The 14,668-nt window shown below is 38.1% G+C and overlaps 2 protein-coding genes and 1 pseudogene across 2 annotated transcripts; 2 read left to right on the top strand and 1 right to left on the bottom strand.

The window, feature by feature from the left end:
* Nucleotides 1–6,717: 6,717 nt before the first annotated feature.
* On the bottom strand, nt 6,718–8,874 carry LOC145158055 (septin and tuftelin-interacting protein 1 homolog 1 pseudogene; annotated as a pseudogene).
* Nucleotides 8,875–9,692: 818 nt separating this feature from the next.
* LOC145158056 (uncharacterized) lies at nt 9,693–11,281 on the top strand. The gene is made up of 4 exons (XM_079077010.1): nt 9,693–10,009; nt 10,329–10,423; nt 10,554–10,862; nt 10,947–11,281. The coding sequence occupies exons 1-4, from the start codon at nt 9,693–9,695 to the stop codon at nt 11,279–11,281; spliced, it is 1,056 nt and encodes a 351-aa protein (XP_078933136.1).
* Nucleotides 11,282–11,329: 48 nt separating this feature from the next.
* LOC145158057 (uncharacterized) lies at nt 11,330–12,019 on the top strand. Its single transcript, XM_079077011.1, has one exon. The coding sequence runs from the start codon at nt 11,330–11,332 to the stop codon at nt 12,017–12,019; it is 690 nt and encodes a 229-aa protein (XP_078933137.1).
* Nucleotides 12,020–14,668: the final 2,649 nt, after the last annotated feature.

Consider the following 14,668-nt stretch of genomic DNA (forward strand, 5'->3'; position numbering starts at 1 on the left):
ACCTCCAGCAGGGTTGTGCAGGATATGTCGCCTACGTTATGGATACCCGGGAGGCGGGTAAGACGACGGTGGGCAATGTGCCAGTAGTATGAGAGTTCATGGATGTATTCCCCGAGGAGTTGCCTGGGATACCTCCGGAGAGGCAGGTAGAGTTCAGGATCGACCTAGTCCCTGGTGCGGCCCCGATAGCCAAGGCACTGTATCGGTTAGCTCCTCCTGAGATGCAGGAGTTGTCCACACAACTGCATGAGCTGTTAGACAAGGGATTCATTAAACCGAGCAGTTCAACCTGGGGAGCCCCGATTTTATTTGTAAAGAAGAAGGACGGGTCGCATCGGATGTGTATAGATTATCGGGAGCTGAATAAGGTAACGGTGAAGAACCGTTACCCACTCCCGAGGATTGATGACCTCTTTGACCAGCTACAGGGAGCATCTTGGTTCTCCAAGATTGATTTGCGTTCAGGTTATCATCAGATGAGGGTCAGAGAGGAGGATGTGTAGAAGACTGTTTTTTGGATGCGTTATGGTCACTATGAGTTCGTGGTGATGCCTTTCGGGCTCACCAATGCTCCTGCCGCGTTCATGGATCTCATGAACCACATGTGCAGACCGATGTTGGATCGGTCTGTGATAGTTTTCATTGATGACATCTTGGTTTATCCCAAGACGCGAGAGCAGCATGAGGAGCACTTGTGGGAGGTTCTGGATACTCTGAGGAGGGAGAGCTTGTATGCTAAGATCTCCAACTGTGAGTTCTGGTTGCGCGAGGTGCAGTTTCTTGGGCACCTTGTCAACCAGAACGGGATTTCGGTTGACCCGGCCAAGGTGGAGGCCGTGATGAGGTGGGAGATTCCGAGGTCTCCATTTGAGTTTCGGAGCTTTCTGGGACTGGCAGTCTACTATCGGAGATTCATTCAGGACTTCTCCAAGATAGTCGTGACCTTTACCCGGCTGACGAGGAAAGTCGTGATCTTTCGCTGGGGGCCTGAGCAGCAGGCCGCGTTTGAGACGTTGAGACAGAGATTGTGCGAGGCGCCAATTTTAGCCCTGCCGGAGGGCAAGGAGAATTTTGTAGTATATTGCGATGCGTCCATCTCAGGTTTGGGCGCGGTATTGATGCAGAGAGGGCATGTTATCGCTTACGCTTCGAGGCAGCTGAAGCCTCACGAGGCGAACTATCCGATGCACGACTTGGAGCTGGGGGCTGTTGTTTTCGCCCTCAAGATTTGGCGCCATTACCTCTATGGGGTTCGTTGTACCATTTACACGGACCATAAGAGCCTGAGGTATCTCATGGACCAGCCAAATCTAAACATGAGGCAACGTCGGTGACTTGATGTGGTAAAGGATTATGATTTTGAGATCCTCTACCACCCGGGGAAGGCCAATGTCGTGGCCGACGCGCTTAGCCTCAAGACGGCGCCGATCAGGGACATCTTTCTGAGGATGACAGCCGTGACTCCGCTGTTGGAGCAGATTCGGGAGGCCCAGCAGGAGGCCATAAAGGAGGAACATCGGAAGAGCGAGCGAATTATGGATCAGGTTTCCTCCTTCGACTATGACGGTCGTGGATTGTTGACTCTTCACCGTAGGGTGTGGGTCCCATATCATGGAGGTGTGCGCCAGGTATTGATGGAGGAGGCGCACAAATCCAAGTTTTCTATCCATCCCGGTGCGAAGAAGATGTACAGGGATCTTCGTCTGGATTATTGGTGGCCGTGTATGAAGAGGGGCGTAGCTTGGTTTGTGGAGAGGTGCCTGACCTGCAGGAAGGTCAAGGTTGAGCACCAGAAACCTCACGGCAAGGTCCAACCGTTGAATATCCCGCTGTGGAAGTGGGAGGATATTACTATGGATTTTATTACGAAGCTTCCCAGGACCGCGCGTGGAGTGGATTCAATTTGGGTCATCGTTGATCGATTGACAAAGAGCGCCCATTTTATTCCGATTCAGGAGAGCATTTCGGCCTAAAAGTTGGCTGACATCTATATCAGGGAGGTAGTGGCGCGGCACGGGGTGCCAGTTTCAGTGATTTCCGACAGGGATGTACGGTTCACTTCCAGGTTCTGGAAGAGGTTTCATGAAGAGCTGGGTACTCGTCTGCACTTTAGCACCGCCTTTCACCCGCAGACGGATGGTCAGAGCGAGCGGACCATCCAGACTTTAGAGGATATGATGCGGGCGTGTGTTTTGGACTTCGAAGGTAGTTGGGATACTTACCTTCCACTGGCGTAGTTCTCCAATAATAACAGCTATCATGCGAGTATCGACCGTCCTCCTTTCGAGATGTTGTATGGGAGGAAGTGTAGGACCCCGATATGCTAGGGTGAGGTGGGTTAGAGGGTCATGGGGAGTACCGAGGTGGTATTCAAGACGACGGAGAGGATCCAGCAGGTTCGGAGTAGGCTTCAGACTGCTCAGAGTTGGCAGAAAATTTATGCCGACAAGCGTCGTTCGGACCTGGAGTTCCAGGTCGGGGATATGGTGCTCCTGAAAGTGTCGCCTTGGAAGGGCGTCATTCGATTCAGGAAGCGGGGAAAGATGGGCCCCAGATATATCAGACCCTTCAGGGTTGTAGCCCGGGTGGGCAAGGTGGCATATAGGCTGGATCTGCCAGCCGAACTCAGTAAGATTCATAGCACTTTTCACATCTCTCAGTTACGGAAGTGTCTGGTGGACGATTCGACGGTGGTACCATTAGAGGATATTCAGGTGGATGACAGCCTGAATTACATCGAGCGGCCAGTGGCGATCCTTGACAGGAAATCGAAGGATCTGAGGAACAAGAGAGTGGAGCTGGTAAAGGTGCAGTGGCAAGACCGCAATGGCTCGGAATGGACCTGGGAGCCGGAGGACGAGATGAGGGAGAATTACCCCGAGCTTTTTCGGGACCGAGCAGCAGACTTCGAGGATGAAGTCTAAGATAAGTGGGGGAGATTTGTAACACCCGATTCCTGGTATGCCTTTAATTCAAGTATTCTTATGTTTTCTCTAGGACTCGACGAGTTGGAGGCCCAACTCGTCAAGTAGAGTCGTGATCCGCGGGAAGCTTAAGTAGTCTACTCGACGAGTCGGGAGACCAACTCGGCGAGTAGACGCTGTTTGAGTGAAACCCTAAATTGAGGGTTTGCACCCTATTTAAACACATTATAACCCATCAACTCAGCCCCCGTCGTCCAGAGTAAACCCTAACTCGAAACCCTAGCCTTTTTTAGTGTGTTCTTGAGCCTTGTGGTGTTGCTTTGTGTGATTGAAGCTTGAAGAATAGAAGGAGGCTTGTGAGATCAAGGGGAAACAAGAAGATCCAGAGTTTTGAGCATATTTCCAGCTTATTAGAGGTATAAAGCCGAAACCTTGTCTATTCATTGTCTAGATCTTGATTTTGGACTTTTTCTTCATCTTTCTAAGCCCTAGTAAGGATGTATTCGGGATTGAGTATAATAAGTGAGTTTGTGCTTCAGATCTAGGGTCATTGAGGGTCCTTTTGGCATAAAGGTGCCCACTTTGTCGCCATAAACACCCCATGCATCTTGTAGACCATCTTTTATGGCTTTTTGAGCCAATGATCCCATGCATGTGCACCAAGCTTGTGGCTTTACAAGTAAAATGGACATTAGGAGGCCAGATCTATAGTTTTGATGTGTTAAGACCCATTTAAATCGACTGTATAGTAATGGTCAAGGATGGACTCGGCGAGTCGTTCTTAGGACTCGACGAGTCGGGGTGTAATGACCACCAAATCCCTTCTGTCGATGGACCAGATGAGAGTGTGTAAGGTCCCTCAGTTGTTTGGGCTCTTAAGGGACCTGGGAATCATGGGACTCGACGAGTGCTAGAACAAACTCGGTGAGTCCAAGGCAATCTCCCAATCTTTGAAGATGGACTCGAAGAGTTGTTCTTACAACTTGGCAAGTCATAGACTGGACGCACTCATTTGCTGAAGATGAACTCGACGAGTTCAAGGAAGAACTCGGCGAGTCGGTTGAAGATTGACTGAAGTGTTGTTGAAGGTGAACTCGTCGAGCTCTTGCTAGACTCGACGAGTGGGGACGGGTTTGTAGTATTCTGTGGACGAAGGGACTCGACGAGTTGGCAGACCAACTCGGCGAGTCTGGTCAACCAAAGAGTTGACTTGACCAGGGTTTGACTTTGACCTGGATTCGAGTTGACCCTTGTAGGGGTTGTGAGTACAAGTTGATTACTTAGAGGGGTTGTCGTGTAGGGATTGAGGAGTCGAGGAGAGCCGACTTTCACACCGAGGGTAGTGCAGACACTACACGACTTGGAGGTGAGTTTCCTTCTAGTAGGGGTGGGTCTACGGCCACAATGCCGACCCACCAGCAAGGGTGTTGCGTAGATGATTGTCTTTGTGATAATCATCTAGGATTGATGTGCGATATGATTATTGTGCTTGATATGATCATTGTATTTGATATGCTTGTTGTGCTTGATATGTATTAGTAATAGCAGGGGTGGAATAGTCCCCAAATACCGGTTGAAAGATATCGAAGGGGAGGGTAGCTCCCGGATACCGGTTGAAAGATACCGAAGGGGAGGGTAGCTCCCGGTTACCGGTTGAAAGATACCGAAGGGAATGGTAGTTCCCAGTTACCGGTTGAAAGATACCGAAGGGGAGGGTAGTTCCCAGTTACCGGTTGAAAGATACCGAAGGGGACGATAGTTCCCAGTTACCGGTTGGAAGATACCGACGATTATGCATTATTTGGTATGGGTATGATGGGGGAACTCACTAAGCTTTGTGCTTACAGTTTCAGTTTTGGTTTCAGGTACCTCTTCGTCTAAGGGGAAGTAGCCGGCGGTGTAGCAGCGCATCACACACACATATGGTTTCCGCATGTAGATTTCTGGGATTGTACTCTGATTTTTATTACTTTTGATGATATGGTTTTCAGACACGTTGTTATGGTTTATATAAATTGATATGACATTGGCAATGTTTGGCAAACTATTTATGAATCTTGTATTAAAAATAAATAAATAAATAAAAAAATAAAAAAAAAATTGGCTTCGAAATTTGAGATGTTACACAAAATTTATGACCTTTTAATATTTATTTCGTAATTAATGCATACACCAAAAACAAGATTATCCTACTTCACATACTTAGAATTGCCTTTTGGATGGCAGGAATTTAGATTTGGGGCTTAAGGGCGTTAATTTTTTCTTCTCTGCACAATTGACGAACTTTGAAATCTCATTTAACGATAGGCATGGGTTTGACTTCAAAAATTAAGGAATTTTTTAATTGAATTAAAATTTCCATGACAATTGTTTTGTTTTGTGGGTAGTGTCTAGTTACCGACCAGTACCATTTCTGAATTTTTATTTCCATTGATGTAATATTTTTTGTAATAATTTCAATCTCTCGACATACATATTATTTATAAATTTGTAACAGTGTAGAAAGAACATTGGTGATTAGGCCGATTAATGTTTCAAATTTTGATGTTTGTATAACTATGAACTGTCTATATTTGTTTATTGTAATTTAGTTTTTTCAAGATTCCCTGCAATCTTTATCTTTTTCGCAATTGGAATCTGTCCTATTTGAACCAAGGGAAAACAACCAGACGTTGGGAAACAAAAAGAGACAAATACCTCATCGGTTGGCACATCAAGACCAACAAAGAAAATGAAATAGGTATGCAGATAACAAATCATTTGTGAAACTTTACAGAAATGTTTTCCAGTGATCGTCCCACCAAACACTTTATTAAATACCAATTTACCAAACATAAAGTATTGATATGTTCATTTCCACATTAGTTGTTATGTTTTTATGGTACTAAATCTAAAAGGCCAACAAGCAACTACATTTCCTCTCTAATAGTTTATCTCAATCATATTATTAGTTGTTACATGTGATATTATTACTCAATAATGTTACATTCCATATACTTATTTTGTATTTTTTATCACGCGTTTAGAATTAATAACGTGACTTTCACTTATTGAGGTTTATTCATGTGTTGTTATAGACGGTACAATCAACTAAAACATAATACCCATATTCAATCAACTCTTAAATAGTCAACCATCTGTTTCAAAACTCAGATTTTTAAAATTTGTACATGTGGTTACTTTGAATTCAAGATTTATATCGACTTTTCATGAGTGTTTATTCAAATTCAGAATTACGTTTGCTTATTTATAAATCAGAGTTTTGTATATTGATTCTTGATCTATTAATGACTAATCCATATATTTTCATGGGTGTTTATTCAAATTCAGAATTACGTTTGCTTATTTATATTTCGGAGTTTTGTATATTGATTCTTGATCTTCTAATAACTAATCCATATTTTCATTGATGTTCTGTGGTGATCACATATCACCTAACATCAAAGGGATGGGGATGTTTTTTCACTGACATATATTAGAGGGGAAATTTATCAATGTCGTCATCTGTACTATCGTCACATGTCTAGAAAACGAAATTGAAGAAGTGACTAAATTAACAAAATGAACAACTGATTCTTGAATCAGCTTCAACCTGGGTTCTACTTCTGTCATCAGCCCATGGGTCGTGCGTGCGTGCGTGCGCGCACACACACACACTAATAATTAATACCACTCATTGAACCGGAGATCATTGATAAGCAAAAATATATAACCATTAGAATAGTAGTGAAACCAAACAAAGGTATAGTAGATCCATTCATATATATGAACTAGAGACAAACCAATATATCAAAAAAAAAGAACCAAATAAATCACTTAGAGAATTTCAGCCTCTTCTCAGAACCCAACCCTTGTCCAGGTTCACCAGTTGCTCAAGGGTTACAAGAGACCATCTGTGTTCAGTTTGAGCAAACAGCTTTTGGTTGAGAGAGTCTATGATTACACTAATGTTCCCAAACCTAAACACTTGATGGCCATCTTTCATTCTTCCCACTATAGGCATAAACAGCAAATCATTATCTTGTGCATAAACTCCAATAAGTTCCTTCAAACTCATATCAACAATACCAACACCACCAGAACCTGGTTGCTGTCCCTTTGCTGCCTGAGGTTCAGAGTGGGTCTTGATGTTTTCTCTGAAACCTGGATGGACAACCTCCAAGCCTTCAGCCGCCTGGTTCATCATGTTCAGACCAATATTAAGCCAGTATCTTACATGCTCATTCGACAGAAGCTGGGGTGGGATAAGATCCTTCCAACCCAGGTACCAATTTATAACTTGTTGAAAATCCGGCTTTGAACATAACCATTGGTACAGAACTTGTAGCCACTTGTTAAAAAACACGTCCATTATACGAAGCATGTGATGAGTCGGAATCGCACTAGCCCAAGTCCGGACCCAGTAAAACTGGTCAAGCTTCTGATCTGCTGGATTGACTTGGAATTCATGCATGACTGCCAGCAACTTTGGAATGATGTATCGGACCATCGTCTGTTCCCAGCTTGTCGGGTCAAAAACAGTCTTCCAGGGAGACAATATGTAGTAAGCTGACATATCACTTGGGTGCCAAGCATGAAGAACATTTTCTAGACGATTCCTTATGGTATGATGCAATGTCTGGAGCTTCTGCCCCAGCAATGGCAGCCATGGATGGACCCACGAATGTATTGGTATGGTTTCCCGACGTGGGTCCCACGAGTCGACAGCAGACGCTAACTTTGGCATGACAATGTTGTCAAGTATGGTTTGAAGAGCAGAGTGAGGGAGTAGTTGTTCCCAAGAATCTAGGAAACGGAGTAAGGGTTGAGGGTCCCTAGCTTGCATGGTGTTGGTAGCAGATATCCTTACAGCTGGGAACACGGCTTCCATAAAAAGCTGTGTGTAAGATATCTCATTTCCTTTCAATAAATCTTTCCATACCGACATAACATTCAAACCGTGTAACGGGTTTTGCAGTGGGTCCCATCCTTGGAAGACCCTACTCAGCAAAGGCAAGGCAAAAGAGGACGCGATAATAGCCAAACCAAACAGCTTGTACTCATCAAGATATTGTCTCTGTAAGTCCCCGAATGACATGGAAACAGACTCTAAAGTCAATGTCCCTAACAAGCTCTCCTTTGTCAACCGTTCCACCACATACACCATCTCTTCCATGCTATCAAGTTGTTTTTTCTGACGGGTGGCATCATCTTTTAGCTTCTCCTTTTCTTTTTGCAAAGTCACAACCGTCTCTCTCTCTTTTCTCAAGTCCCACATAATCTTCTTCATATCAAGTTTAGCCCAGGCAACAATCAATCTTATATTATGTTGGATGGGGCTTGACTTTTCTTCTTCTTGTTCTTCTTCGGCATTCAGATTCTCTAAACTTGTCATCACCCGAACTTGTGGTCCCCTCATGTCAAACACTTTCTCAACAACATCCAACCCTTGTTCTTGCTTCTTCATCAACAGCTCCTCTGCGGTTATGTACTCTTTTTCCTTCTTTTTTAAAACACCTTGTTTTAACCACGTCTTCTCTTTTTGTGGAAAAACCTTAATCTCCTCGATTGGTTCCTGCTCTTTATAATCATTGAACCCAATTCCCATATTCTTGGGACGCAACTTTACTTCAATCGGAGCAACAATACCTTGTGCATTCTTCCCTAGCCCACCTCCTCTATACCCCATCTTCTCAAGCAACTTCATTCCGATACCTTTTGTGTGCTTCTCAAACACACCAACGTCTTTTCCAAATCCTAATTTACTCGACTTCTTCTTGTTTAATGATCTGGACCTCTCAAGTACACCAACGCCTTCACCATCTTTTTTGTTATCCTCTTTGCTGCTGTCATGATCCATTGGCATCCTGGACACATCTTTCCTTCGTTTTTCCTTGGAATCACTGTCGGTGTCAAACATACCATACAACACATCGTGCTTACGCTTCCCGTAGTTTAATTCTTCCTCCATAAACCTTTACCCACTAATTCTTAAATAAACACTCACGTCTCAAACACAACCAGAAACTAAAAAAGAAAAGGTCTCAGACTGGGCACAAGATTCACGATTTAACCAATTACTGCTGAAACGTTGAGTTGCCCCCTTGCAATTTGCGCAGGAACGAGGGCGAATTGGGTGGGGAGATCAAACAACTGATTTGGGAACACCGTGAGATGTGGAACTTGGTCTACAAGGAATTGGATTGAAAGAACTCATTTAAACCCACAAGCCACAAGATATATAAAGCATGCAAACGATTTTATAACTTGATAAACACGCACTTACCAAGATTAAACCCATCTAATATATCTGACGTAATTAAATTCGACCTAAACTATTATTATCAGAAAAACAAATAACCAAATTTGTTTAATTTTCTTAAGGTTTAATTCTTTTTTTTTGAAAAATACATAAAATATTCTAATATAATATTACACCGTAAATATTCTAATGTGATTTTTAAAATGTTAAAATATTCTAGTATTCTACTAGATTTGTCATATATGTAAAATATTCTAATATTCTACAAGAATATTCTAATATTCTACTAGAATATTTTACAAATATTTCAAAAAACAGTAATTTTTTTTTGGATAAAAAAATGAAGAAAATAATATTATAAAATTTTTTTTTGAAAAATTTTCAATTATTTTGCATTTTAAAAATATTTTTTATCTATAAAATGAGTGGATAGGATTGCGTCTCCCCATCTCACAAACTATGGTGGTCTAACACGAAACTAATCATTTATATATATAAACAAGGGTCCTGTTAGAGCTACTATTTCTATGGTGCAAAGCAATAATGATTCCGATAAGAACGATGCAGTGGATGAAATTAAAGAATACTATGACTGTAGATATATTTTTGCATGTGAAGCTTCATGGCGGATTTTTAAATTCGATGTTCATTATAGATATCCTGCTGTGATTAGACTACCTTTTCATCTTCCAGATCAACAACAAGTTGTATATGAGGCAGACGATGACATTGAAGATGTTCTTGACCGAACTTCAATTGCTTCTTCAATGTTCACATCTTGGATGAAGTGTAATGAAATCAATAAAGAAGCACGGAAACTGACATATGTTGAATTTCCTACAATGTTTGTTTGGCACCGTTAAGATCTGATTTGGAAGCCAAGGAAAGTTGGATATGCGATTGGTAGAATTCACTCTGTTTCACCTAAACTCGGAGAAGCATATTTCTTAAGAATTCTTTTAAATAAAGTGAAAGGTCCTAAATCATTCGAAGAAATTCGCACAGTCAATATATGGTGAACTATGTTCTTCTTTTAAAGATGCATGTTATAATCTTGGCCTTTTAGATGATGACAAAGAATTCATCGATGCAATTAAGGAAGCAAGTCTTTCTGGATCTGGTTTTTATCTACGGTTCTTATTTTCTACGATGTTATTGTCCAGCAGTTTGTGTAAACCAGAGATAGTTTGGCAAAACACTTGGGAATACCTGTCAGATGGAATTCTTTACAATCAACAACAGAGATTAAAGTCTCCAAGTAATATAACTTTATCTGATTATTATTAAAAGAGTATCATATACAATTTCAGTATAAATTCAATTATATTTTATGTCCCAATCAATTAGTTTTTTTATACGTTCCAATTAATAAATTATTTTCCGTATAGGTTTATCACTAAACGAAGATCAACATAAAAATTTGACTTTGTTTGAGATAGAACAAATTTTACTTCGTAACAATTCCAGCCTTAAAAAATATGGAAAGATGCCTTACCCAGATGTTGATTCTGTTTCATCTTCAAACAGTCGTCTTATTACCGAGGAGCTAGATTATGACATTCCAAATTTAAAGAACGATTTTGATCGGTTGTTTGTTGCATCAACAAACGAGCAACGAGACATTTTTCTTGATATCATGGATGCAGTTAAACATAGTAGGGGAGGTGTATTCTTTGTTTATGGTTATGGTGGAACTTGTAAGACATTTCTTTAGAAGACAATTTCTGCAGCAATTAGAGCTTAAGGTGAGATTGTTTTAAATGTTGCTTCAAGTGGGATAGCTTCATTATTATTGACTGGAGGCCGGACAACACACTCTCGGTTTATAATTCCCATAAATCTAACTGAGGATTCTTTTTGTAGAATAAATCCAAAGAGTGATCTTTCCAGTTTAGTAAGAAAAACCTCATTGATCATTTGGGATGAAGCACCCATGGTACACAAGCATGCATTCGAAGCTTTAGATCGAACTCTGAAGGATATATTAAAGTGTGCCAATCCTACGAATTCAAATATTCCATTTGGAGGGAAAGTGATTGTCTTTGGAGGTGATTTCAGACAAATTCTACATGTTGTTTTAGGTGGCAATAGACAAAACATTGTTAATGCTTCTTGAAGTTCTTATTTATGGCAACAATGCAAAGTTCATAAATTAACAAAAAACATGAGGTTAACAGTTGGAAGTGATCAATCTGCTAATGAACAAATAAGGGATTTTGCAACTTGGCTTTTAGACATAGGAGAAGGTAATTTTGGTGGTCCGAATGACGGTGAAGCAATTGTTGATATTCCAGAAGATATTGTCATTACTAATCCACATGATCCTATAGGTTCATTCATTAGTTTTGTATATCCTTCTATACTGGAAAACTTTAACATTGCTGATTATTTTCAAGAAAAAGCAATACTTGCTCCGAAGAATGAAGTTGTCCAAGAAATAAGCAATCGTTTGTTGTCATTGTTTCCAGGAGAACCAACAGAATACTTAAGTTCAGATAGCCTATGCCGATCCGAGTTTCTTCATGGTCAGTTTGATACAAATTTATACTCACCTGATGTTTTAAATGATCTTAAAGTCTCAGGTCTGCCAAGCCATAAGCTCATTTTAAAAGTCGGTGTTCCAGTTATGTTATTGAGAAACATTGATCAGAAAAATGGCTTATGTAATGGGACTAGACTACATGTTATATCTTTGGGCAAACGTGTTATTGAGGCAGTTATCTTATCTGGAGGTAATATTGGAAACCAGACTATTATTCCAAGAATGTCTTTAACTCCTTCTGAAGACAAGATCCCCGTTCAAATTCCAAAGAAGTCAATTTCCATTGGATGTGTGTTTTGCAATGACAATTAATAAGATCCAAGGACAGTCTTTATCGAAGGTTGGTTTGTTTTTCAAGGATCCTGTTTTTAAACATGATCAATTGTATGTTGCTTTATCCAGAGTTCAAAGTAGATAAGGATTAAAATTGTTGATTTTAGATAAAGATGGTAGACTAACAAATAAAACATCCAATGTTGTGTATAAAGAAGTTTTTAGAAATTTGTAAAAAACTTTGTACAGTTTTATTATTTATATAAATTTCAATATTTTTTTAGTTAAAATTATATTTCATTTTATAAAATTATAACTTTTTTGCATATCTACAAATACAAAATACCAATTGCATATTCAAACCACTAAAAGTTCATAATTTCAACCAACAGTTATGTCATTATCATATTACTGCAAAACATTTACAATTTAATTAGTAAACATTCTATTATCAATTACCAGTTTTAAATAAATAAGTTATAATTTAATTAAAAATAAATTTTAGTTTCTAACCTGTGGTGCCCACGGATTATAACCTAGTATATATATATATATATATATATATATATATATATATATATATATGTATATATATATATATATATATATATATATATATATATATATATATATATATATATATATATATATATATAGAGAGAGAGAGAGAGAGAGAGAGATAGAGAAAGAAAAAGAGCTAGGTTCAAATGTTTCTAACATCTATTGTGTTCTAGATTGCACTAATAAAAATTTAGTAAAAATTATATTATTAACTAATCAAAAAAAGATAGATATTAAATGATTTCCATAATTATATGTATGTTAAATGATTTCCATTGTTATAATTCATTTTTTATGGAAACTAATTAAGTTTGTCATTAATATCTGCAATAATATTCTTTCAGAATAAATTTGCATTTAGTTTTTCATGTATGAGTTTGTATTTTGTTTCGTGACCCACACACTCAAAATACAATAATGTTTCCAAGAACATGGAGAACGAGAGTGTATCTAGTAGAATGAGAGTTTATTCTAGAAGAATAAGAGTATATTCTAATAGAATAAGAGTGTATTCCATTAGAATACACTCTCGTTATTCATATTCCATGCAACTTTGTTGTATTTTAAGTGAGAGGGTCCATAAACAAAACACAAACTCATACATGACAACTTAGATGCGAGTTTATTCTAAAAGAATGTTACTGTTGACATTAATAACGAATTTAATTAGTTTCCGTAAAAAAATTATAATTATGGATATCAGTTAATATACATACAATAATGAAAATCATTTAATATCTATTTTTATTTAATTAAATAATTATTTTATTTTACTAAATTTCTATTGGTGCATTGTGGCACACAATAAATGTTAGAAACACATTAGCTATATATATATATATATATATATATATATATATACACACACACACACACACACACACTAGCCATCTACCCACACAATCCGACGGTACATAAAATGTAATTATAAAAACAAGGTGTGTATTGTATTCATGGGTTAAGTCATTCGTTTAATGGATTGAGATTATCATTGCTCATGTTTATACCGAAAGAAATGAAAGAACGAATGAGATAAATACATATAAAATAGCAACTACATTTCATTTATTGATTTATTATAAGTCCCCAATCTATTTTAATTTATCATTGTGTTTTTATCTTTTGTTCGTACTAAAACATAACATATTTAAAAACTTCCAAATGAAAATATCGTAGTATCATTCTATTATAGAAATGAAAAGTAAAGTTTCATTGTATTACATATTAGCTTCTTTTGAAGTAACTAGACCTAATGATGTCCTGATTAAATACAATGTTCACTTTCGGTTATTAATTATGTTGTGATTAGATGTTATGTTAAGTGTGGGTTATTAATCCTGGTGCGTGGACTGTGGATATCAATTATAATTTTATACGTACTATTATAATTATGTCAAAGAAATTAAATAAACATATTAAAATATGCGATAAAACACCAAAATCAATATATGTTGTTAAAAAGTGACCGTTTTTTCAAAAGCAATAGGAAAAACTCAAACCTAACCTTAAATACATTTCGACTAATAAGACTAATTGGGAATTGATGATTTATTGTTGACCTCTCTATATGCAAAATAGCCTTATGCTCTGGAAATGGAAACCGAATAACTTCAATTTGACTTGATCACACCGCATACGGTCGGCTAACCTAGACAGTATAAACTCTAATAACTCAATCGCTACATTATCAATTTACACATTCACAAATTTGTGGATTTTATTTCTTTCAATGTATGAAATGATTCAAAAAGTACATCACGTTTACTTTTTGATCTTCAATTAATATAAAATTGACCATGAACAGATACTAAACCAAGTTAATGTTGGTATTAAATCTTATTTTTATGCTATATATATATATATATATATATATATATATATATATATATATATTTATATATATATATATATATATATATATATATATATATATATATATATATATATATATATCATTCATTGTTGAGAAGTATTTTTGTTAAAAAAATGGAACAACCAAGCAACATTATGGTGTAGTGAAATAGTTGAGATCTGAAGATTGAAATGTTCATGGACTTGATTTAAATTGTTCTTAAGTGACACTTGTCGCCAAAAAAATGATCCTACAACAAAGATCGAACATATATA

Source organism: Lactuca virosa, chromosome 2 (assembly GCF_052849685.1).
Source record: "Lactuca virosa cultivar CGN04683 chromosome 2, Lactuca_virosa_CGN04683_v6, whole genome shotgun sequence".
Taxonomy (NCBI): Eukaryota; Viridiplantae; Streptophyta; class Magnoliopsida; order Asterales; family Asteraceae; genus Lactuca; species Lactuca virosa.

Excerpts from the sequence above, each read along its gene's own strand:
- LOC145158056 (XM_079077010.1), top strand. The coding sequence starts at position 9,693 with ATGGTGCAAAGCAATAATGATTCCGATAAGAACGATGCAGTGGATGAA. Across the intron at positions 10,010-10,328 it reads TATGTTGAATTTCCTACAAT|CAGTTTGTGTAAACCAGAGA; the intron begins GTTTGTTTGGCA and ends GTTATTGTCCAG. Across the intron at positions 10,424-10,553 it reads ACAGAGATTAAAGTCTCCAA|GTTTATCACTAAACGAAGAT; the intron begins GTAATATAACTT and ends TTTTCCGTATAG.
- LOC145158057 (XM_079077011.1), top strand. The coding sequence starts at position 11,330 with ATGAGGTTAACAGTTGGAAGTGATCAATCTGCTAATGAACAAATAAGG.